At 58.7% G+C, this 24,764-nt stretch overlaps 1 protein-coding gene across 6 annotated transcripts in view; it reads right to left on the bottom strand.

The window, feature by feature from the left end:
* The window catches only part of TACC2 (transforming, acidic coiled-coil containing protein 2), a 56,674-nt gene that overhangs the window by 9,741 nt on the left and 22,169 nt on the right, over positions 1–24,764 (bottom strand). Inside the window, exons 3-13 of one of the 6 annotated variants that reach the window (XM_012723668.1) lie at positions 20,533–21,820; positions 18,991–19,026; positions 17,008–17,068; positions 15,782–15,983; positions 11,725–11,786; positions 10,665–10,777; positions 9,502–9,673; positions 8,197–8,337; positions 7,312–7,401; positions 2,612–2,755; positions 2,083–2,159 (exon numbers count right to left, since the gene is read on the bottom strand). In XM_012723668.1, the coding sequence (XP_012579122.1) occupies positions 2,083–2,159; positions 2,612–2,755; positions 7,312–7,401; positions 8,197–8,337; positions 9,502–9,673; positions 10,665–10,777; positions 11,725–11,786; positions 15,782–15,983; positions 17,008–17,068; positions 18,991–19,026; positions 20,533–21,820 (2,386 nt within the window). Of the gene's footprint in view, positions 1–2,082; positions 2,160–2,611; positions 2,756–7,311; positions 7,402–8,196; positions 8,338–9,501; positions 9,674–10,664; positions 10,781–11,724; positions 11,787–15,781; positions 15,984–17,007; positions 17,069–18,990; positions 19,027–20,532; positions 21,821–24,764 lie in introns of all 6 variants that reach the window. The other 5 variants (XM_012723667.1, XM_012723669.1, XM_004680382.2 and 2 more) reach the window with 5 other exon arrangements.

Consider the following 24,764-nt stretch of genomic DNA (forward strand, 5'->3'; position numbering starts at 1 on the left):
GGCACAGGGGTGATTTGGTGATGGGAAACCCGCGGGGATTACAATCGAGATGGAAAAAAAAAATGTGCAAAATGATGTAAAAATAAACTTTGTAAAAAAAAGTCATCCGTTCTGGGCCCTCCCTGGTGGCGCAACGGGTTAGGACACAGCACTCAAGCTGGCCACAGATGCTTCAGGGTGAGTTCGATCCCCGGCCCCAGAGCTGACCCACAGGGCGCGACAGACCTCTCCTGACCAGCTGCCCCCCTCAGCAGTGTACTTCATCCATCTGCCTGCTCTGCTCCCCACTCTGTCTCTGGTGAATCCTCTCACTGCGCCTGCACCTCTGGCCTGTACCCCAGTTCTGTATGCAGAAATAAATACACCTTCAGGGAAAAAAAAATTCATCCGTCCCCTTATTCCCAAACTTTGAGCCTGAAAAGTAAAGTCTATTATGGATTTTCAACGGTGCCATCTGCCCATTTGCTGAGTGGCTGGGCTCTGTCTGGTCTACCTCTCCCTGTGCTACTGGAAGACCCCGGAGTCAGTGCAGCTCATGCTGAAGAAGAAAGGAGTGAAAAAAACTAAACTGTGTCTACGAGAGCAGGTCCCAGACCTGGGCGTAGCCAATGAGGTCTCTGGGCCGAGGTGATGGTCGGCCAAAGTGAGGGCTGCAGGTGCTTTAGAAACACCACTGACATGAAAATTTTATTTTTTTAAGGGTTTATTTTTTATTTGTGCATACAGAACTGGGGTACAGGCCAGAGGTGCAGGAGGTGAGAGGACTCACCAGAGACAGAGTGGGGAGCAGAAGAGGCAGCTTGGCTGAAATGCACTGCTGAGGGGAGCAGCGGGCGGGTCAGGAGAGGTCTGCCACGCCCTGTGGTCACCTCGGGGTGGGGATTGCACTCCTGCTGAGGCAGCTCAGCAAGCTTCGCAGTGCTGCGCTTTAACCTCTTGCGCCACCAGGAAGGGCCCTGACATGAAAATTTGAAGAAGCACATCCCAAAGGTAACTTCTGAGTTGGCTTCTTAGTTCTTAAGATGATGAATTGAGGGACAAAAAGAGTATCAGAAGTGACAAGAAGAGGGTCTCCCTCGTGGCACAACAGGTTAAAGGTTGAAGCACAGCACTGCAAAGCTCGAAGCTCGCTGTAGCTGCCTCAGTGCGAGTTCGATCCAGGGCTCCGGGGGTGACCCACATGGCGCAGCAGACCTGACTCACCTGCTCCTCCCCTCAGCAGTGGATTTCAGTTGATCTGCCTGTTCTGCTCCCCATTTTGTCTCTGGTGAATCCTCTCACTGCCCCCGCAACTCTGGCCTGTACCCCAGGTCTGTATACATGAATAAATAAGTCTTAAAAAAAGAAGTAATGAGGAGGCCAGGTTGCCAGGGACAGAGGGCTTGAATTTTGAAATGCAAAGTTGGATTCAAAGTTGCATTCTGCTAACCAGATGCCCGAGGGCGCTGGGCTTCACCTACCTCCGAGCTCCAGTAGGAGCTGGGCTGGCCACGCCCCTTGCCAGCGGGTCCCAGGCCAGAAGCACAGCGCGTGGGAGACATTGAAGCTCCCCCCTATTACAAACGTAGCCAACGAAAATAAACCCACCGTGGGGAAGCTGGGAGACAACCTAAATATTTATCCATTGGCACTGGAGAAATAAATACGTGAGGACGGTTAACACCAGCTGAACAATGAGGTCCAGATGTATAAAAATCTGTCCAAGACAAGCTGTTACATTAAAAAAGAGGGAGGATAATGTATATTTGCACGTTCCCACTGGTTTTGATATAGTCACACATTTCCCATCAGCAATAGGGAATTCTTGGACGGAGACCCCAGAGGGCCACTGTCAGCACGGAGACCCCAGAGGGCCACAGTCAGCCGGGGGCGACAATTGGCTACATATCGTGTATCTATTTATTTGATCATCGTATTTCATTCAATTAATTCAAGTGCGTGGTGGTTCAATAGCTGGAACATCCCAAAAATGCTCCCAGGAAAATACGGACCATGAGTAACTGAGAAAAGACAGCTCGTGCAGAGGTGCATGGCCCCGGCTCCAGCTGGCCTCGGCCACCAGAGACCGCGCTGCTCACTGACCTCATTTCCATCACCTCCCGCCGACTTTCTTCGTATTTGTCTTTCCACTCTGAGACCTCTCTCTCCTTGGTTATGATCTGGTATGGGGGAAGATGACAAAGGTTAGCCCCAAGGAGTACGTTTACGTCTGAGCAATCCGCAGTCCAAGACCAGGAGACATGGAATAACGCAGAATTAAAACTTCCAACACTAGCCAAGACTGTCTTCTGAGAACTTGCTCTGCCAGAAGACAGCAATGAGCCGAGCCAGAGCTCAGACATTCACCAGCCCTCTGCCCCAGAGCAACAAAAGGCGCCTGCTTTTCATTCTAAACCAAAGAAAGCCTAAAGGCTGCTCGTTAGCAGGACTGGGCCAGGCGACACCACCCCCTCCGCCCCGCCCCCTCCCCTCTCCCCCCTCCCGCTGCGGAGGGGGACAGTCTGTGTCCTGAGCCGCTGGCTGGCGACCCTGGGCTGTGTGCCTGTGGGCGAAAGCAGGTGCTGGGTGGAGCAGGGCTTCCCGGGGTGCCCCCCTGAGCCCGGCGCCGCACCTCGGCTCTGGCCACCTGGAGCGCGGAGTCCAGGCTGGGCTGCTGGAACAGGAGACCGGCCGGCTTCTCCACCTCGGCGGCCCCGATGCGGGAGTACAAGGCGCTTTTGGAGATGGAGGCGTCCGCGGGGGGAACAGCGTCTCTCTGCGGAGTGATTGTGCGTCAAAAGAAAGCAAAGGAAAACGTTAACATCCTTCTCACGAGAGCGGGCCACATCCACGCCCTCACGAATGGGTCACGGTATGGTTTGGAAACGACAGCGAAGGATGAAGCGATGGTGAGACCAACGAGCAGGTGATGCCGGGCACCACCGTGGGAGCCTGCCGCCTGCACTGCACAGGCAGACGGGGGGCTGGTGGGGGACCCCCGGGAGCCCCAGCGCCGAGTCCAGAGCGTCAAGAGCTTCTGGGGCCTGCCGTCACTGCCACTTATCAGATGCCAGGCTCCTGGGCCCAGCGCGGGACCCTGGCCGCCGGAGGCTTCTGCCTCGTCTTTAACAACCACAGAGCTGGTCGTTTTCTGAGTCTGTCCTCGTTTCAGGCTGGGACCATCGTTTACTCTGTCGAAAGGGATCGATCCGCACAAAGCTTAACGCCGACCACAGCTATCAACTGAGGTCACTTTCAACAGCTAGTTTCTGGTGCCTGCCCGCCAGCGGTGGTCTGTCAAGGCGCAGGGACGACTGAAGACTGGATCAGGAGCCATCCTCTCTCCGCTGACCGGACCCTCAGCCCAGTGCCACTGCCTTGACAGCTCTCTAGCCTGAGGATGGGGCCCCTCCCTGGCGGGGCGGGGCCTGCGTTCCCCCCTACGCCCAATGCACAAGATGCTCAGCCATTTCCAGCACACTCGAGATGCAGGGTTAGGAGGCCCCAGGCAGCGCAGGGGCTGTGTCTAGAGAAAGCAAACCAGCCACGCTCTCAGTCCTATTCATCAGCCGCGGGCTGCGAGCGTTCTGCTGGGCGGGAAGCGGTGGCGGGCTAACTCCAAGGTGTGACTGCGTCTTCCTTGGGAGATGGAGAACGGAGCCGTGCTCAGAACACCACAGGCAGTAGAAGAGCGGGCGGTTGGGGAAAGACTGGCACGGTCTCCTGTGAAGGCAGCGCCACCGGGCATGGGCGAGCAGCGTCCTGCTTGGACTTGAGGACTTCTCTCTCGGGCCACAAGGCCGCGCCTGCTCGCCCTGCTCCAGCACTGGAAGGGGCCAGGAGGAGGGTCACGGCTCAGAAACCCGGGCGGGGGCTAATGGGTAGGACTGGAGGTGAGCAAGTTAGGCCAGTTAGTCGGACACATGCGAGCTGAACGGAGGCCTCAGCGGTCACTCGGGCCTCGCTGTCCCTGCGCGGCCTTGAGCGTGTCGGCTAACCATATCGCTACCGCTGGCCAGAGAGGGGGGCACCCGGGCCTTGTCCGACCCTGCAGACTCACTCCTGTGTCCAGGGGAGGCCACGTCTCGTTGGGCCCGGGTCCTAGAGGAAACCCGTTCTGCAGCTGTGGGCCAGGATCGCCTCTGCAGTGGCCTTCCCGGAGGAAAGGGCCAGCCCGCCTTCCTGCCGGGCCGCCCACACGGCCCTGTGGTTCTCGTGCCTGGCTTGCCCCAGGACAACTGGAAACCGCCCCAAGGGGTTACATCTCAACGTTGGTGTTATGGAGAAAGTGCATAAAAGCCAAATTCTGAAGAGGGTTTTTATAAAGCCGTTCTTGCCACTTTTTGAGCAAAATAATGTATTCCTTAAAAAGATCGAATAAAATTTCAAAAGGGAAAGAACATTAGACACTAGCTCATCCTGGGCCTTCTGAAGAAAAAATGGGGGATCTGAGAGACCGGCTGAGAGGGTCCCCAGAATGAGGTTCAGGCCCTCCCCCAAATAAAGCAGCTCCCTGAAAGCACAAGAGAAAATGAATAAAACGAACTTTGTTGCTGGGGCAGAAACCAAACAAGCCAGATGCGGAGGGGGCGGGGGGCGTTCCAGCACTCGGGAAAGGACGGGCCTGTGCAGGATGCCATTGGCCCCACCGGACGCCTGGCGTTTCAAGAAGGACCAGATGACTTCAGGATGCATTCCAATTTCTGTCTGGTATCTGCCTGTTACATTCGAGGCACACGCCCTGGTTTTCCCTTATAACCAAAACCGTTTTACCCGAAATTAACAGGTTTGTCTCTGCTTGGCGTTTTAAGGTCCATCTTAGGGATCCCGTTTTGCTTCTCTCACGTAATTCCCCGTCTGTCCCTTTAAATGGGCCAACGAGCCACTGGAATCACAAATTTCAACGTCAGATGACCAGGGCCCTGCCAGCACAGGCCTTCAGAGCCAACTGCCGGCTGCTTAATTCAGTCTCTCCAGGTTTGGCCCCCGCAGGGACCCCTGTCACCAGCTGACACCTGCAGACGGCATGTCTGGGGTCCTTCTGGCCTTGCAGTCGGGAGCTGGGGCCCTGCCACCGCCAGGCTCACAGCCTCCTTGGGACCCTGTTGCCAGGCCTCAGGGGAAGCCTGAGCCCAGGAGGGCCCCGTCCCTGAGGCCTGAGCTGGGGGAGGCCACGCCAGCTGGACTCAGGTCATGGAGCACAGAGCAGGCAGGAGAGAGGCTCAGTACCACGTGCCCCTCCTGCTGGCGAGGGGTGGCTCCCGGCCCAGGCTGGCCGGGACAGGAGGCAGTGCTGGCCACGCCTCCCACAGGGTCAAGACACGGCCTCGTCTCTGAACAAGGCAGCAGTGATGACCGTTCCCTAAATAGACGTGCCCAGTCCTGCGGGCACCACCCCTCTCTCCCCTCTCCCTCTGGCTTCACGGTTCTGGGGTATCTTGCTGTTGGATTAGGGGGGCCACGTCTGGATGTAACTTGAGGAGGAGACAGTCAGCCGCTGGCTAACTGCACAGGACACCCTTGACCTGACTCCTTTGCCTGCTGACGTAGAGTCCAGGCCCCCTGCTCTATCTCGGGGACGTAGGAGGACAGACACCGGGGAGAACACCCTTCCCTTCCGGAAGGTGCCTGTTAGCAGCTTTCTGCTCCTGAGCTTGCCACGTGTGGATGCTTGTTCTTGCGTTACCCAGAAGGAATTCCTTCGCTCTTTACATGGGATCCCAACCCAGACAGGCCAACGGTTTTGGGGATCGCCACCGATCTCTGCTGTGTACGCAAATGCACTGAGCCTCCTGGAGTCCTCCCCCGGTACAGTCGCCCAGATGGGGCACTGCTTCTCACCAGCTCCTGGTTTTGTGTTAGACACCAGGCAGCTGCGCCTCGCAGTGACGGGGTGATGTACCCCCAAGAGGACACAGTCGGGTTTAGTTTGGACAGAAGTACATGGGAGGAAAGCCAAGAGGTGACAGTCCAGCCCCCAGCCCCGATGGCCTTTCCTTGCTTCAGCGTCTCCTGACGAATGCGACACTGAACTGTCCCTGCACAGCGGCCCAGCTGGCCCGTCCAGAAGGAAGTCGCAGCTGAAGCAGCAGTCAGGCAACCAGCAATCACCCGTCACCATTCGCGTCGCTTTTCAGTCCCTCAGATGGTGTTTTTTTCATTCCAACTGATTTCATTTTGGCCTCAGCGACCGTTTAAGACGAGGCTGCCGAGAACGCTCGGCTGTCACCTTCAGCTGATGGGTTTGGGCAGAACAAGGAGCAGGTGGGAGCCACAGCTGCTGTCTGCCACACGTCAGCGGCCCCAGGGCAGAGGGTCGCTGTGACCCGAGCCCCCGGGCCCTCCTGCGGCTGAGCTCGAGGGCACACCCTCCGGCACAGCCACGGCCACGGCAGCTGCTCCCCACGGCCACGAGAGGACGTGCTTTGAAGAAAAGCAATACCGATTAGGGCAGTCGGGAAAGTGCGCCACGGCCTCAAGACAGGTCCCCGTGGGCTATTCTCGTCGCCTGCCTGAGGTCGGTGGGTTGCTCTGGCTCACACACAGTAGCTTTGTGTGACAAGATAAATCAAAACGGGCCCACGCAGCCTCAGAACAGACTGTCCCGGATGGGTGGTCAGCTTCTGGCCAGTACGTGCCTGCCCACCACTATCACCCAGGTGGCCTCAGAGCAAGGAGACAGGGTCCCCGGGCAGGCAGAACGCTCTAGACTCCACCCTCAAGAACCACTGTGGTGTGTGGGCTGCGTGGCATACGGGGTGTTTCACAGGAACACCCCCACAACTGTCCTCTACGTGTCTGGCTACTCTCAAGCCCCAGTGGCAGGTCGGTCACTGCGACGGGGGCCATCTGGCCAGCAAAGCCCAACGACTACCCGCCTGCAGAGTGCTGGCCTGTGTGGCCTCACTGTTCTCTACTGATCAGGCTCCACCCCAGCGGGGTTAAGTGTTAACTTGTAGGATCAGAAAGCGGGCGGTCATTTCTGCTGGTAGAGGAGCAAACGATTTCTGTAGAACCACCGGGACACCTCACAGCGATGGCCTGTCTGTCCCGTCCTCACCAGTTCTGTGGAGCTTTGAATCCTAACCCTCAGGCTCCTGTGCCCAACCCTACCGGTTTCTGGTATTCTCCTCCCTCCAGCCAGTCTGCCCATCGGCTGGTTCCCTCATCATGGAGTAGGACAGGTGCTCAGTGAGGATCTGTGCCCACGCACGCCTTTGGCTTCCGGAACATTCCATTCTGTGGCACTCTGGCAATGCCTGCCTGGTCAGTGGTTAGCAAAGCAGCTTCGGGCCACACAACATTCTCAAGAGGCAGCAAACCGGTCAGTACCTGGGTGTCCTGGCGGTTGCGGGAGGCCAGCGCAATCTGCCGGGCCAGCTTCAGGGCTTCTATCCGCATGAGGGCAAACTCTAACTCCTCCTGCCCGCGGTGGGCCGGGCACACCACAGGGGGGAAGGTCCCCCACATCCAAGAGATGAAGGTGCCATATGAATGGGCATGACAGGTACTCAGAGAAACACACGCTCCGGCTTTCTCTCCCAAAACCACCTCAGCAGATCATGAAGTAAGTGTTTAATTTCCTTTGCTTTTCAATGGCCCTTTGGCACGGATGCCAGGAAGCCGCAGGCAGCGGAATGGGCAATGGCTTTTAAAATGGCATCGAAGCGCTGCCTGCACGTCTGCGGGACGGCTTTCCTTTTGTTTGTTGAAAGGAAAGACAGCTGGCAATGCCTGGGCGGGTTTGCGTCTCTCTCAAATGTGACCAATCTCTAAGTTTTGCTCTCAACATCAGGGTCTAGAGGATATCAAATGAAGCTGTCAAATTTAAAGCACAGAGTTGCAATTGTTCTGGTTCCAGATGCAAGACTGAGGTGGTATCCCAAAGGGCGTCTGAGATGCCTCTAGCCTGTGGCTCGGGTGACCTGATATCTCGGTTCCGTGAATAAATCACAGAAACTGATGGGGGAGGGGCAATCAAAACTCGTGGAAAACGACCACTTGGGTCCAATTTCCAAACCGAAAGACTTGGGTCTGGCCCTAGCATCTGTCAGTCTGGCGTCTTGGATAAAATACGCCACACGTCCCGTCTCGGAGGGGAGCTAGCTGCTTTGGAACGTGCTCGGCCTCCTATGTCCTCACTGCATCTGGGCTTCAGAGGTTCATTTTCTACTGAGGTTTTGACAAACTCCCCAAACGTCACACGTGGCTACAAACCTGGAGTTTCTGAGCAAATACTGGGGGGTTCTTTTCTGCTAAGTCGGGTTCCAGATAGTCAAGCGCACCACAGAGAGAGGCCGGATGAGCCAGCCTGCTGAGGAGGGCGTCAGCAGAGGCCAAGGAGCCCTCGGAAGCTGTCTGAAGGCCGCAGAGGAGAACAGGAGGGAAAATAGAGGAGAGCAGAGTGATAAAGAGCCCGGAAGGACGCCGCGGCCACCTGCCGGACAGTCCTGCTTGAAGGCTAAAGAGAGTATCAGTTAGGTGCCGCCCTTCCCTGCTCTCTGGACTGGTCCTCACATGCTGAGGATGGGCCTCTTCACACTGGCCGGGCCAGCCCCAGGTGCAGACTCAGTGTCCTCCCCGCCCCCACCCCCAGCCCTCCCCAGCCCGCAGGAGGGCAGTTACCATTTGCGTATTTATTTGAAAATCTCAGTGGGTGGAAGACAAGCTAGTTGACATTTTCTAGGCATCACCTAACTCATGAACAAACACCTCCTAGAATAAATATCAAAGGAAGTAAGGTTGTGGTAAGGGTCGTCTTCTAAGTCATCGAAAGGGGGTTTCAAATGGAACAGGGTCCCCTATGGATCAATGGGCAACTGCAAGTCAGAAGCCAACCCGGGGGAGGTGAGGACAGGGCCGCTTGCTCCTGTGTGGAGACCAGAGCGCCTAGCCGCTCCCCGGGCTCACTGTTCTCCCCCCAGTATCAAACCGCCAGACACACAGTAGGCACTTTACGAGTGTTCCATGGAGGAGCTACAGAAATGGCCTGCTAACACAGAAGAATGATGTAACAGCACAGTAAATCAGCATCCCAGGCCCTCCTGGGGCTGCTAGGAGGCGGGGAGAAGAAGCAATAAAGGTCATCTAGAGAATAGACCTGGGTGGGGGGTTGGCTCCAGTCTACCTGCTCTGCAAGGCCCCAAGGCGGTGAGCTACCAACTCGAGGGATTTCCTATCACCCAGGCCCAGAAAACCAACGGAGAGAGTTCAAAGAGAGTCCCCTAGTCTGCCACTCCCTGGCCTCGGCCCAGAGCATGGGAAGCAGGAGTGTGGCTGAGGGTAGCTGAGCTCTGTCACACTCAGCGCTCAGGGGTTGAAAGGGAACATAAATAATCCTGAAGGCACAGAAGGCTCTTAGGGGAAGTGGAGGCTTTCTCTGGAAATCAGCCCAGAGTGGGGTCTCCTAGGCGGGCCTCTGGGCCTGGTGAATACAGGGCCCTGTAGCGGGATCAACTGCATGGGCCCTCGCGCCCAGCCATCCGGGCCCTCCGACCCCGCTTACGCTTTGACCCCACTCACAATTTCTATCGCTTCTGCAGTGCTGCCCAAGGCCATGGCCTCCAGTTCTTTCTGGGAGGATTTCTCTGGCACCTGTGTGTGTGGTTCCTGGCTGGGGGCCAGCCCTCGTGGAACGGGATGTTGGATCGTCGCCCCGGCATTGACAAGGGCTTCTGTCTCCTCAAAACTTGACCTGCGGAAGTAAAAGGCACCTTCAGTCTTCCCATCAGAAGCCCTGTGGAGGTGGACCACGAGGGCCCCGGTTCCCGAGGGGCCCTGGACACTCAGGGCTGGGCTCTGCGGTACCAAGGGGCCGGGGGAGGGGCTGGTGGGCCTGGCCCCAGAGCCTGCTGACAGCCAGGGCTTGCTCAGGAGCCAGGCAGAGGCCTGGGCTTGGCTGTGCCCCAGGGGAGTGACCAGGTGTGTGTCTCAGTCTGTAAGGTAGAGACAACACAGTTCGTGACGCGCAAATGAGACGCTGCGTGTGAAGTGCTGGGCCCGGCCGGTCACACGGCCGCTCCTGTGAGGACCGTCCCACCCTCCTCCGCCTCACTCCCCTGGGCAGATTCTGGAGTAAGGTTGGGACGTCAAAGCAAGAGCTGTCACTCTGCACAGTGGGAGAGGCAGGCAGGAGAGGACAGGAAGGCCCCAACTCAGGGACACCGCACTCCCCCGGGCCAGCACCCCATGGCTCAGAGCGTGGCCCCAAGTGCTCGTGTTCACACCCCAGTTAGTCACACGGTCTCTCAGGCATGTTATGTACGTCAGGTCCCAGGATGCTCTGCTCACAGCAGAGGTACCCCAACCCCAGCACACAGCTGTGGGGGAGCAACGAAAGCCTCACTTAATTGTCAAGAAACCCCTACAGGATTAGTTTATTCGTTTATTCGTATCCTCGGTCAATACAGGAGGAAGCTGCAGCCCGGGCGGTCGGTCAGGTGACTGGCATCAGCTCACACAGCCAGGAAGGGCTGCGGTGGCCACTGGGGTCTCAGTGAGCGCCATGCTGGGGGCTTGCAGGAGGGCTTGTGGCTGTAAAGGGAGTTCTTAGTCTGGCACCAGAGCTCCCCCATGTATGGCCATGGAGAGACCGAGCTCACTGCTCGGGTTGCCTGGACACGTGCAGATGGACGGGGGACAGACAGAGGGCTGGACCCCAAGCTCTCCCATCACGGAAGCCGTACCCTGAACACGGCGTCGGGGACTCGGACATCCGCACAGGGGGAGACTTGACCGGGCTCTCCTGAGAAGTGTCAAACATAAGGTACAAGGCCTGCTTCTTCGGGGCGTCATCATCCTGCTGAGGGAATCAAAGTCACGCGTCAGCTTGGCCACGGCTGGCCAGAACATGCCACGGAGGTGAAGCCGGAGCATTCTGCAGGGGCCAACAGCTAATCAGGGCCAAGCCTGCCCTCTGCGAGCCTCCAGAGGAGAAAGCGGAGTGGTGGGGGAGGTCATGGAGGACGGGGACAGGTGCTGTGAGCTGTGAGCGGCTCACCCATCCTCACTTGCCACCCACTTTCTCTGGGTTGCGGAGGATAAAGAAGGGTAGGTGAGACCCATTTGGGTGTTGCCCAGTCAGGTGAGGAGGCCGAGCTGCGTGGCCCAGCTGCGTGACGGGCACAGTCATTGGGGTTCGCTGATGTGCAGCAAATGGTTGAAGTAGCAATACAGCAGCCACCCAGTGCAAAGAAAGACAGAAAGAGCACGAGCCTTGTCCCACTAGGTGTTCGGGCAAGGCCTGTGGGCGCACCAAGGCCTGGGGGCGTCGCTGGCAGCAGTCCGACGCCAGAGGAACGGAATGCCCGGGAACGGCGCTACGAAGCCGGGGAGACAGCTACCCCAGAGTGTAAAGGGGGTACACTTACTGCCCGAAGACACAGCCTTCGTTGCTAAAGCAATTAATTTGAAGAATACAGATTATGGGTCACCTGAAAACCAACCAAATCACTCCTTGCCACCCTTTTCACAGAAATCTCTAGGGAACGAATTCTTCAGGAAGCCAAAATGCATCTAGCATCTTCTCCCAGAAAATGCCACCGACAAGGACTGAGAGCACAACTGAACCCCCTCCCTTCCAGTTCCCCATCAGTGCCCATCCAAGACGCTGCAGGCACAGGGGACCCCGATTGAGGCCTGAGCTGCAGGAGCACACTGCACACCACAGGAGGCCAGTGCCTAGCTGCCAGAACAAAGGACGGGGTGGGAAAGTAAGTGTCCAGCAGGCCCACACAAAAGACTCACAGGTAAGGAGGAGCCAATTTTCTCCATATATTCAATTTCATAGGAGTTTCGGTAATCCAACTCTGCAAAAAGAAATAAAAGGAAAGGTCAGCAAGAGACAAAGATGAAAGGTTTGGGCTGGGCAGGGTGGGTCCAGGGCAAGGCTCTGAGCTTTGTGAGAACGTGTACCAAGTTGCTGAGAATTGAAGAGGCGCTGCTCAGCTACTGTCAGGCAGCTGGTGGACCTCCAGCTGTTCAGCCATTGTCAGACAACTGGTCAACCTCTGGCTGCAGGGGGCTTCTGCCACCTGGGAGTGTGTAGTCAAGGAGTAAAACGTCAGGCCACAAACAGGGTTGACTGGGGACGGCGCTGGGCCTCCTGTGCCCTGTTTTCAGGTCAGAGCGTGATCTAGGGGTTGGGCAGTCTGCTGTGTGACACAAACAAATCTCCCCATGTCCCAATGACATCTGCTGCTGGACCACAGTGGCCCCTTGAGAATCCAGCTTCAGTTCTACTCAGAAGCAAGGGAAGCCCAGCTACTATGCCTATGCCGGCCAGAGGAGCTTTGTGGGTCATCTGGACCCTTTTCTAAAACTCCAACAGGGCTGACAGGCCAGTCCCAGTTATTTTCAGATGTTAAGACTACTAAAGTCCAACTGGGTGGAGAAAGGACCTCTTTCAAAATTTTTTTGACATAAAAGTAAATAGCAGGGCCCTCCCTGGTGGCACAGCAGGTTAAAGCGCAGCACTGAGAATCTAAAGCCGCTTCCGCATGAGTTTGATCCCCGCCTGCCCCGGAGGTGACCACATGGCGCGGCAGACCTCTCCTGACCCGCCCGCTGCTCCCCTCAGCAGTGGACTTCCTCGATCTGCCTGTTCTGCTCCCCCCTCTGTCTCTGGTGAGGCCTCTCGCTATCCCTGCACCTCTGGCCTGTACCCCTGCTCTGTATGCACAAATAAATAAATAAATCTTAAAAAAAATAAAAAAGAAATCTTCTTGGGCCCTCCCTGGTGGCGCAATAGGTTTTAAAGCGAAGTACTGTGAAGCTACTGCAGCCACTGCAGCGCGAGTTCGATCCCCACCCCAGAGGTGACCCACAGGGAGCAGCAGACCTCTCCCGACACCTGCTGCTGCTCCCTTTAGCAGTGTACTTCATCGATCTGCCTGTTCTGCTCCCCACTCTGTCTCTGTGAATCCTCTCACCCACGCTGCACCTTTGACCTGTACCCCATGCATGCATAAGATTTATTTAAATAAATCTTAAAAAAAAAAAAAAGAAATCTTTAACGTGAACGGTAGAATGATACTCTTCCTGGAAGACTGTCTCAAAGCCTGCAAGGCCGTGTGTGGTGATGGCTGGATCAACTCTAGCCTGAAACGGGCGGCTGACTCCCAGCAGGCTCTGCTCCTCCTGGAGAGGCAGACATATCCTTGCAGGAGGCACAGGCTGCTGGCAGGAATAACACGGTTTGTGTATGAACAACCACAAAGGCCCTGGGCATCCGGCCAGCACAGGCCCAACCCAGGCATCACTTGGAAGGACAGAGACTAGACCACACGCCGCCCGCGTGGGACCGGCGGCCAGGGGGTCTGGCGCTGTCATGTGGGCCTGTCCCAACTTAAGACACAGAAACGACTGTTTATAAAAACTTAATTTCCTCGCACCTTAAAATGAGAAGTACAAGAGGGTTTGCAAGGGACACGCTGATTTCTAGGGCCTTTTCTGGATCTATCTCTGTCCAGGTCTGTTTTATTATCCCACAAAGACTGTGTAAGTGAGACGGTAACAGTGAATCAGCTCCCTCCCTCTCCAAGGAGCCATTATCATTGCCAAGTCCCTACGTGACCCCAAAGCGCACTCCATGACGTATGCATCAAGTACACTAAGGAGCACCGTCCAGATTCTGGGGGCCCTGGGCCTGAGTCAGTACCCTCGCAAAACCCTCACGTGGAATCTTAGCTGGTTTCCTGGCAGCTGGAATCTGGGTGAGTTTGAGGCCAATGAGCTCACTGATCCGCCTCCTTTGGGCTGCCCCAGGGCCCCCCTCCAAGGCAGCACTGACAGGGAGGTGGGGAGCCTTCCAGAGCGGCATCTGCGTAACTCCACACAGGCACTTCAGCTGCAGGGAGCTGATCCAGCTGAACTCACCCTGCAACTTCCCATCAAAGCCACTCAGGTTCTCATTTATAATTTACAAAATGGTCTGGACAGGATGTGCAGAAAAACAAAGGCCCCTGCTTCTCATCAAGGTGATCGCCAGTACTTGGCTTTCAACATCCTCACTCACCTGCTTAAAGTCCTAAGCTCAACGGGTTGACTGGGAGGGGAACCCCATTCTTTACACCAAGACCCCGCAGTTGGAAGGCCAGGAAGTGGCACTGTCCCCACAGCCACGATAGGGGGCACGTGAGAAAGATCTGGTCAAGCTGAAGGGCCCGGGGTTGTCCTGAGTCTGGTCACAGACTAGGGCTGCTGTGGGTGATGATTTCATACCAGGTACCCAGGCGAGGGTTGGACACTCGTCTGATGCTGGTTGCTAGTTTCGGGGGGCCCAGAAGGAGCCCAGGCAAGGAGGAGGTAGCTGAAACCAAGTTATGTACCCAGGAGGGGAAGCCAACCACTGTTTCCCCACGGCTCCTGACTGACACAGGAGTTAAAGTGCCTACGCTCTGTGGGATAGCGTGAAACGACGTGGGGGGGGGTGTCACACTGCACAAAAAGGTCAGGGATGGCCCATCACTGCTCATCACTAGTATTTGTGTAACGTTTAACCCAAGCGCTGAGGAAATTAGAGAGCTTTCCAGAGGAGACGGGGGCTGTTCCCACATCCTCTGAATGTCTGTACCCTAGGACAGTGCCATCCAAGTCGGGATTAGGTGATGCCGTCGGGGGTGGGAGGAGGCCCAAAGAAGGGCAGAAGCCAAATCCCGTGACTCTGGGTTCGGGGTGGAGTGAGAAGATCCCAGATGAGTCTCCTGGATGCCCCAGCCTCAGGGCCCACCAGGGGCTCACCAAGGGCCCCTTTTGTGGAACACACAGCCCACACTGTGCCCTCTGGGTCACCCTCTCCTCTTCCAGCCCTGGACAATCTCCTCGACACCCACAACGCATGAGCTGGGTCTCTCGCTGTGCCACTCAGACACCTCCTTGGCACCAACCGCGCTCCCACGAAGCCCCCCAGAGGACGCATCCCGAATTGACGGTCAGACAACTGGACCTCAGTTACTTCACCATCCTCCTCGCTGTCCTAGTCGGGATGGGAGGTGGGGACAGGACAGTGAGGTCTTTAGGCGTGACTGTCCACACAGAGCCTGCCACTCAATTCTGTCTAGTTGCCAGAAAACAACACTTTGGAAAGAGAAACTTAGAACTTGGAGCGCTGACCGAGGGCTGGTTCTGGGTCATGGCTGGAGATGGGCCGAGGGCAAGGGCCAGGAGGGGGACGTCAGAGCAGGAGTCAGGGACGGGGCTCAGCCCCCCAGGAAAGGCCTCTAGCCACGCTCATCAGCTTTCTGAACGAGAAAGGACAGGAGGACGGAAATGGAAAGCGTCAGAGAAATCAGGGTTTGTGGAATACGCCTGCAGTATCTCAGTTAGCCGAACCCTGCTGGGCTGACGTCAGCTGCAGGTCAGGTGGACAGCTGAGAATGGACACACAGAGGATGAAGACACTGAAGGAAAGCCACGTGCAGGGCCATTCCCCCAGGGCAAGCCGGGGCGATCTTTGGGCTGGCAGCAGGTGTGGCCACCCTGGGACCAGTCGTGGGGACGATGACCGGGTAGCCACAGGGGCCCAGCAAGCACCGGGCTTGACTGACGCTCGCTTGGAACTATTCTTTAGACTCTTGGGGGTCCCGAGTCGCAGACGGCGCAGGACGAGCAGTGTCCAGGGATACGTCCTCACGGCTGCTCTCGTCTAGTCAGGGACAACCGGTTTCAGGCCCAGGCAGCAGCAGCGGGGTGCCTGGGGGATGGCGCCCCGCAGTCACCTGGCATGGCTACTTCCTGCGGCCTGGGCCCCAGGGGCAGTGGTGTCGCGGCAGGGCGGGGTCTGGCTGCTCACGGAACCGCTTACCCTCCGAGGGGGAACTGAACTTGGTCTCGTTCACGAAGGTGGACAGGTCCGAGGGCTGCGGGTAGTCCTGCTTGTCGGCCTCCAGGTCCACCGTCATGCACGCCCACTTCTGGCTGGTGACGGCCAGCTTCTCCTCGTCGGTGGCGTGCACCACGGCCAAGATGACCGGCGGCGATTCTGGGGTGGCCGCTGGTGTGGGGTCCTGCAAAGGAAAGGAGGGCAATCTATTTTCAGCCAGTCGCTGTGTCTGCAATTGCACTCGCCCTGTCAGCCCCGAGCCCCCCTCACCAGGGCAGCTTCCTGTCCAAAGCTCCTGTACCCCGAACCTCAACTCTGTTCACCAGGTTCCCAAGAAAACCATGTCTTTTTCCTCCACAAATGTCCTTTCCTGCTGGCTTTTTTTTTTTTTTAAAGGAGGTGACCTTGGGTTTAAAAAATAAAAACCAGGATCTTAGGATCTTTTGAAAAAAAAAAAAAAAATAACACAACTCTGGCCACTGAGACTTTCTCGGCTGTGGCCACTGTGTGTGTGACGCCCACAATGCACTTTGGGGCCAGCTGCGAACTCCCCAGACAAGCCTCACGGTCCGCAGGGAGCAGAGAAGGGACTCGTGTCTCCCTCCATCTGCACGGAGGGCGCGTGACGGAGCCCGGAGCCCGAGGCTCCTCCCGGGCCGGCACCTCTCGCTGCAGCTCCCGGGGGGCTGCCTGGGGCATCGGTGGCTCAGTAGGGAGGCGGGCAGAGCCCGCTTTACGCCCTGGGGGCCTGGCATCCACACCTGGGCCCACCTCCCGTGGTTCGCAGAGGCTAGACGCTGCGGTCACATATCTGGTCGAGGAGGCCGCGAGGGAGAAGAGCGTGCCGGACAGCAGAGCTCAGGACGCGCCTCCCTGGAGGGCCCCTGCATCTCCCCACGCTGACAGCTACAGCCGCCGGCACTCTGGAGGCTCCTCCCGCTTTATATTCACATTGTCTCAGCACACTCGCAAGCCGACATTCGCGTGCGTTCTCTGCCAGGCGACAGGCAGGGCGAGGGGCCAGGATCGTCTCATCTGGACACACTGCTCTTCCCCAAAGCGAAGTGTCTCGCATACGCGGAGGGACCCCCCCATGCGGGAGGCAGGGGGGACGCAGGCCCGTGATGAGCAGAGAGCAGGAGTGGGGAGTAAAACCACCCCAACCCCGGGTGGGCGATGAACACCTGAGTCCCGCAGGAACACCATACCTGAGAAGGTGGGTCAGACAGTGGGGACCGTTTTGGCGACTTTTTCACCCTAAATGTGTCACTGGAAACAAAATGGAGAATGTAAACACAAGAAATAGGTACAGAACACCCCAGAAGCACAGAGCCCGGAGCCACAGCCCCTGCCGAGGGCCCTCACCACCCACACGGCCAGAGGCTGTGCAAGCCCGCCCCGGTGCTGGGTTGTCCCAGGGGGACAGCAGCAGGCGGGGGAGATGCCATTTTGGAGAGCCGGCCCAGAAAATGGGCTAAATTTAGCCAGATGTTCTTATTTTGAAAGCAAATGTTTTGGCGAGCACAGTAACGGATTGGGGTTCACCCAGGAACGTCTGAGCCAGCCACGGGGAAGGAGGGAACGCGGTTCTCAGCCCACGAACAGGGTCCAGGGACACAGCAGCTGGCTACAGTGACCGTCCAGCAGGACAGGACGGAGGGCGCTGGGGCTTCCGCCCCTCGGGAGGCCTGAGCTGCTCGGGGAGCCTGGCCAGAGGCAGGGCGGGCGTGGCTCTGAGGTGGGCAGGACACGCCCACCACATGGAGCTGGCCTCGGTGACCTAGGACAACTGAGCCCTGAAGGAAAGAGTGGACTTGAGCACAAGAATCAAGACCAGACTTGCTGACCCCAATGGGCGCCCCTGTGGGGGAAGCTTCTGGAAGGTAGTGGTGTCACCTGTCCTGTGTGGAAACTTAGCAGTGATGGACGCCCGCTGGGCAAACACCAGAGAGGAAGAGACCTCACCACTGCCGGTCCCACAACGGAACAGGTGGGATCCACACCCCACATCATTCCCATAAGGACTGGTGGGGCCGGGCGGGCGGCAGGCAGGGCTCAGGTCAGAAGGCTCCACTCAGCCCAAGGGGCAGTCAGAGATCACCCTACCAGCCCCCGGCCCCTGCTTGGGTCTCGGGGCCTCTGTGCCATGGCGCTGTGCCCACCAAAGCAAGGGTCTGGGGGATCCCCTTACCTTAGCCCCCACTTTCTCCCCTGTTCTAGGCTTAACCGCCAGGGCAGGGCACCCTGGCACTCATGCTCCTTCCTCACGTTTTCTCACACAAAACACCCCAACAATGGCATCAGTCATGAAAGTACTCTAAATGGTTATTTATAGCACTGATGGCATTTGCCATCCGAACAGCACGGTCCCGCTCACAGCATATATTTATTCATGCATATAAATATATAACTGTGTATTTCTAGCAGCTCCATGAGTCTAAAATCACTAAGGACATCCCTGGGGCAGCAGCGGGCCTGAGAGAGTCAGCCCTGTCCCAGGGCTGCGGGGTGGCGGCGACCAGTTTCCCTATAAACGCCAGGGGCAGAGGACAGGCCTGTCCCCAGGACCTTGGGAGCCACCGCGAGGACCCCTGGGAGAGGACGCCCTCCAGCCCGGGAGGCGGAGCACAAACACGGCCCCCTGCTTCCAGCCACAGCGGACAGGCCGCTGTCCGGTGTGATCCTGGGCTCCACTCTGGGGTGACCCTGCATTTCAGGGGTCTCCCGAGAGTGCCCCTTTGGAGCAGCCCACACACATCTGCTGCCCACATTTGCAAGAACAAGGCATGGCAGGCGCCACTGGTGGACAGACAGGGGTGGTTTTCATGCGAAGCCACAGGACTGGCGAAGCTTCTGCCGGAGTCCAGTTTAAAATGCAAGAATGGGATGAGGGGTTTAAACAAAAAAGGCGGTTTCAGACGAGACACCCGGCGGGAGGGGGGACGGGCCACCCCGGCCGGCAGGCAGGTGCTCACAGCCACGTTCTCCCAGCCAAGCGGTCTCAGGAGTGCTAAGGGCCAGGAAACAGGAGGAGCCTGGCCCGCTGGGAAGCCCCGTGCCCGCCCCTCCCAGGCCCACCGCAGAAATGTGTAAGTAGCAGTGGGGAGGAAACGAGAAGAACATGAAACCGAAGACAAGGGCAGGACAAAGCACATGGAGCGGGAGAGGCAGATTCCATTCAATTTACTTACAACAGAGAACACACAGACATCACATCTTCAACCATCCTAAGACAAGAAGACAAAGAAAAGGAGAGACAGACAGAAGGAACTGACACGATAGCTCCAGCTGCAGACATCTGGCGATCGTGGGCTCGGGCACACAGCCAGCCCCGGCACCCCCCTCTCTTGCTTCCATCACCCCATCGAGTGTGGGAGCCTGCAGGTTCCACGCCAGCAGCGCTGAGGGGGCCCCTCCCTGCCCCCCACTAGTGCCAGTTAGAGAAAGGGCGTGCAGGCCTCTGTGGGGCCAGGGGGGGGGTAGCAGATAAACTTTCACCCCAGCATGAGAGGGTCTGGGCATTTCAGATTCTCCCTCTAAGCCTTAAAACTTCACCACAGGCTCTAGTCCGGTCCAGTTTTGGGCAGGGCTGCCCTCCTCCGACCGGCGCGGCCCCAGGCCAAGGCTGCTTAGAGCACCTCTCCTCAGGAACCCCAGTCAGTACCTCTCAGTGTGAAATGCTCCAGGGACCCCAGAACAGGAGACAAGCAGGTCGCCCTGAGCGAACCCCTGCCAGGCCGAGTCAGGGACGGCAGCTCAGGAAGTCGGGTCTCCAAAGCCATGTTAAATGTTGACTACACAGAGTCACGTGAGAGCGAGGACAAAGTCTCCCAGCACCAGACCCTGCTATTCTGGGACCAAAGTCCCGAGTCGGCTCTGAGCCCGGCCAGTCAGAGCTGGGGGTAGGAGTGGGTGCTGGGTTTAAGGACAGTCTCTTCACAAGCTTCTGGGGACAACAGACCCAAGCGCCGACAGCCCCCGGGGGCCATGGGGTTGGCTTCTGCGTTTCTGTGGTGCTGGGGCCCAGGCTGGACCTCCCGCTCACCGGGGTCACCCCCTGGGCAGCTGTCTCGTCCACAGCAGAAACCATGGCTGTGCATCTGACACTATTATAAAGGGCACACCTGGGCCTCCCCGGTGGCGCAAGGGGTTAAGACGCAGTGCCATGAAGCTCTCTGCGGCCGCTGCAGCACGAGTTCCATCCCCGGCCATGGAGTGACCCACAGGGCGCAGCAGACCTCTCCTGTCTCCCCGCTGCTCCCCTCAGTAGTGGGTTCCAGTCCATCTGCCTGTTCTGCTCCCCGCTCTGTCTCTGGGGAGTCCTCTCACACCCCACCCTTCTGGCCTGCACCCCAGCTCTTGTATGCAGACATCTCTTCGCTTCTAGGCCATTCTGACAGGCAGTTCTCGTGTGAATCGGGGCAAAGGTGAGGTGCCCCTAGGGAGGTGGCCCGTTTTCATGGCATCTCCCACACTTCCCGGGAGCTGAGTGTCAGGCTTTTAGCTAAAAGGGAAGCTTTACACTGTGACCTCTTCAGGCAAAAGGCCAAGGACTCTCAGCCCAAAGGGCCACGTGGAGGGGAAATGCCCCCACGTGGGACGCAGAGGGCAGCAGGTGCCCCGCCTGCGTGGGCTGGCCAGCGTCCTCACGGTGGGGACGGGAGGGGGCGGTTAGGGCGGCCCGGGCTGCCCAGGCCCTGGAGCGAGGATTACCACTGCACCCCTGAACTTACGTCTTTAGGGGCGTCTTCTTCTTCTTGGCGGGCTTGCTCAGCCCATCCCCATCCACGCCGTTGGTGTCTGCGGCGCTGGCTGGGATCTCAAAGGAGGCTGGGGGTTTGGAAGGTGAGCTGGGGGGCCTAGAGGGTGCCTGAAGGGGTTCCGCGGACTCGTCGCAGGCGTCCGGGTCAAAGCTGTACGACTGTTGGGGCAGTTTGGGGGACTCCTGCATTTTTGAGGTGGAAGAAAAGGGGTTAAAATTGGGGTCGTCCCACTTGTCAATATCAAAGGTGTAGGTACCTTTAGCAATAGGGGTGTCGCTGGGCTCGGCGGGGGAGCCGGTGGGAGAGGCAGGGGTGTTGTCGAGTTTCTCGGGCGTTTTTTTCATCTTTGGCCTCCTCAGAGGCATTTTGGCCACCGGCTTCTTGCCTAGCTTTTTGGTAGGAGGGGGGTTTTCCTGCTGGGTGTCCCAACTGCCCTGGTCCTCAGAATAGTCAAACTCCAGCCTCACGGCAAGCCCCTTGGCCGGGGCGTCCTCCTGCCCCCCGCTATCTGACGGGGGCAGCTCCGCCGCCCCGGGGGCCGTGGCCAGAGGCGCCGTTTTCCGCCCAACGGGGGGTGAGTTCTGCAGGGCGCCGGCCCCTCCCGCGGCCTCCGAGTCCGGGGGGCAGGCGGCCTGGGGCTCGGCGGCGGGCTCGAGGGCTGCCTCTTCCGACGAGGCTGGCCCAGAAGCCCCCACCGCCGCTGGGTCCGCCTTGGGGTCGGCCGCGGCGTCCTCGCCGGGCCCGGGGCTCTCCTCGGCTGGCTCCTGGTGTGTCTCCTGCACGGGGGGTGTTTCTGGGGGCTTCTTGGCGGTCTGCTTCTTTTTTAAGGAAGGCGGCCTGGGCTTTTTAGTTCGCTTAAGGGTGCTGGAAGCGCTGCTCGAGCCCGAGCCGTAGGCGTCCGGGGCCGGGGCCGCGGCATCCGCGTGGCCTGTGCAAGAAGCACCATCAAAGTCGCCAGCCTGCAGGCTGAGCGAGCGGGACAGGGCGGACTTGGAGACGGGCACGGAGTCCGTGGACTTCCTCCGCGCACTGGCTTTGCGCTCCTGGCTCTTAGAGTCCGAGGGGCGCGGCTCCAAGGTCTGGAAGGAGTCGACCAGCTCGATGCTGTCAAAATCCAAGTTGTAAGTGCCGCTGCTGGCTATCGGCTTGTCTTCATCGAAGACGGCAGAGAAGGAGTGTGACGGAGGCCGGAAAGGGCTTCCCTCCACGGAGTTGCTTCCTGGGCCATCGGGAGCGGGGGTGGGCTCAGGCCTGCATCCTGAGGGCAGAGACAGCCGTCACTTACGGGCACGCATGCTGGCAGAGCCCCTCGGGACGGGCGCCCCAGCCAGCGGCCACGCGACTCGGCGCGGGTCCTGTTCCCACCCACTCTACCTGCAGACCCTGGACGACTCGCCCTCGGTCCCCTCCCCTGCACAAGGGGGCCTTTAAGGAAGAGCACGGGCCACCCCGTCCTCAAACACCACTTACCAGGGGCTCAGTCAGGTCCAGGTACTAGTATAGCTGCTGGGGATTCGGCAATGAAACCAGAGACAAGACCCTTCCCCTCCTGGAAGTGACATCCTCAGGAGCAAACTCTAGACAGCAGGTGGGCTGAGGGAGCCCTAGCGGCTTCGCAGTTTTAAATCAAGGTGATTTGGGCCAAGTCCTCCAAGGGGAAGGCTTTTCAGCAAGGCCAGAAACAAGGCCTAGGGCGAGCCTGGAGGACAGCCGGGTGGAGGTGTCCTCGGCAATGAGAACAATAAGAGCAACGTCCTGGGGTAAAAATAGCCGGAGGGCTACAGACACACCAAATGGCCAGAGCGAATCAGCCTTCAGTTAATGTCCACTGCTGCCAGCACCAACGGGCTCTTCGGCCACCATAAAGGAGGAGGGGAGCTGCCGCTGCCCCACCCAGCCTGGCCTCGCCCGCAGCCTGCAGCCCTGCCTGCCCCTGCCCCTCTCACCTCAGCTCTCTGCGCCTCCTCCCAGCTTCTGTCTCCTGGGCCTCTGCCAGCCCAGGAGGCGGCTCCCTCTCTCCCAACCTGCTGCAGAGTCCGGCTGCGGCCAGACCTCGGTGCACCCCAACCCCCCACCCCCGGGCCCTGGAGGACCAGGTGCGGCCTGCCCGCATTTCCGGGCTCACAGCTGCCCCGGGGAGTCGGCATGCCGGACAGTGACTGGCCAGTAAACCAAGAACACGTCCCCAGCCGAGCAGGCCCAAGGCCGCAAGCAGCCTGCAGGCCTCGCGCAGGGAGAACGGGGAAGCAGGATGCGCGTGTGCCGAGGGCGGTGCCCAAAGCCGGTCACCAGGACAGGAGTCACGTCCCCTCCCCCTCGGCCGCGGCCCCCAGAGGAAAAGGCCGCTCAGCGAAACCTGAATCTCGGAGCGATGGATCTGCTCTTTGGGGTGGGGGTGTCCCAGGCCCCGGCGACGCCAGCTTAACCAGGGGGCCTGCCTTTTTGTTTGCTGGGTCTGGCAGCCCTTTGCTTTATTCCTGGACCCAACAAGCTGGCTTCCTCCTGGAGATCTCCTCGGGGAGGTCCGTGCCTCACTGCGCATCGCAGGTGGGGGAATTCGCGTGGCTCTTTCCAAACTCCGCCCTGGGCGGAGGAGCCCTGGCCACGAAGCGCTGCCGGGAGATGCCCACACCGGGGGACTCCCGGCCTCCTGGGCCGACGGCTGGCCTGGCCTGGCCTGTGCTGGGCTTGCCACGCTCTCTCTCGCAGGCTCCGTGAACACCCCTGCCACGGACTCCACCTTCTGAAGTGCGTCCACTGGCCAGTCCGCACGAAGCCTCCCTTTCCTTGTGCCCAGGGCCGCCCAGCCCCCCAGAGCAGATGGCCCAGAAGATGGATCTCTGCTCGGAAGCGTTCAGCTTTGCTCGCAGCTTTTGCTCCACCGAAGGATCCCTCCCTGTCTCCAAAGCCCTCCTGCTTCCTTCCCAACTCAGAAGAAGGGGTGTCTCCCGCCCTTTTCCTTAAAACCAGCTCTGTTCCTATTTCCCTCATCAACTCCCTCCTCCTTGGTCTCCCTGCCCCAGACGCAGTCGACAGAGCACGGGAGGGCCAGGACACGCGGCCCCGGCGCCCCGAGTGGGCCTTGCCGATGAGGAGCCTGAGCCCAGCCCGGCGTTTCCACAGCAAGCCCAGAGCCCCTCCGCCAGGCTGCTCCCGGCCTCGGCTGTCCAGAAGGGACCCTGGGCTGCACGTCAGCGCTCTGGTGCGGCTTCAGCAGACCCCAGCTTAGCCATCTGCTCGCGGCTTCTCCAGACGAGCTCTCTGCCTGCCCAGTGCACCTTTGCTCTTTAGAGTTGACATCTAAGTAAATCATCACGGGCCAGGAAACCCATCTCACTGTTTCTTAGCCTCCACTCTATGGCCGTGCGGACCTAGTCAGCAGCGCTGCCCTGGTTCCAGCTTCTGGTCAGTCTGATGCCCAACTCAGCATCCTTGCTCTGTGAAACGCAAAGCTTCACTTGACAGACCTGGCTTCTGTGGGTTCTGCAAGCCCTGACCACGGCATCGTCAGGCTGGCCTCTCTGGAGGTCTCTTCCGGGCCATGTGGCCGTGTGGGCACATCCTGGAGTCTCCTCTGCTTCTTACGGGAGTGCCAGTCCCATCAGAACCCCCACCCTCACCTCCTGGCACTCCGTTTCATCTTCATCGCTCTATAAAGTGCTGTCTTCAAATACAGTCACACCAGGGTTAAGCTTCGGCATGCGAACTTGGGAAGAACACAAAGCAGCCCGTAACAATAGCACTAGGCTGTTCCCAAGCTAAGAGGAACTGAGGGGGAGGCAAAGAGGAGAATTTTCCCAGCAAAGGGAGGGAGCCCAAGGGAGCCACCACCAACATCTGTCACTCACTTTCTCGAAGGCCACAGCCCTGTCTAACCCGAGGCACCTGCTGGTGTCTCCCTCTCCTCCTCCCTTGGTGAGCTGGCACCCAGAGCCCAAAGGCCCGAAGGTGTCATGGCAGGGGACCCGGCCCCATCTTAGACCCGTATGTCGGGAGAAATGGCCCTAAGCCCTGAGGCACGGCCGCCACCCTCTATGCAATGAATGATCACCCGCGGCTGTCACGTTTATTGCGGAGAAGGTCTTCATTTTCATCAGCTCACGATACAAATGAAGCGAGACCTCCATCCTCACGTGGCACCTTGCAGCCAGCTCAGAGCAAGCCCAGGATGAGCCCTAATGTTTCCCATCTAAGACACACCG

The sequence above is a fragment of the Condylura cristata genome, unplaced genomic scaffold, assembly GCF_000260355.1.
Source record: "Condylura cristata isolate star-nosed mole 26May11 unplaced genomic scaffold, ConCri1.0 scaffold00011, whole genome shotgun sequence".
Lineage (NCBI taxonomy): Eukaryota > Metazoa > Chordata > Mammalia > Eulipotyphla > Talpidae > Condylura > Condylura cristata.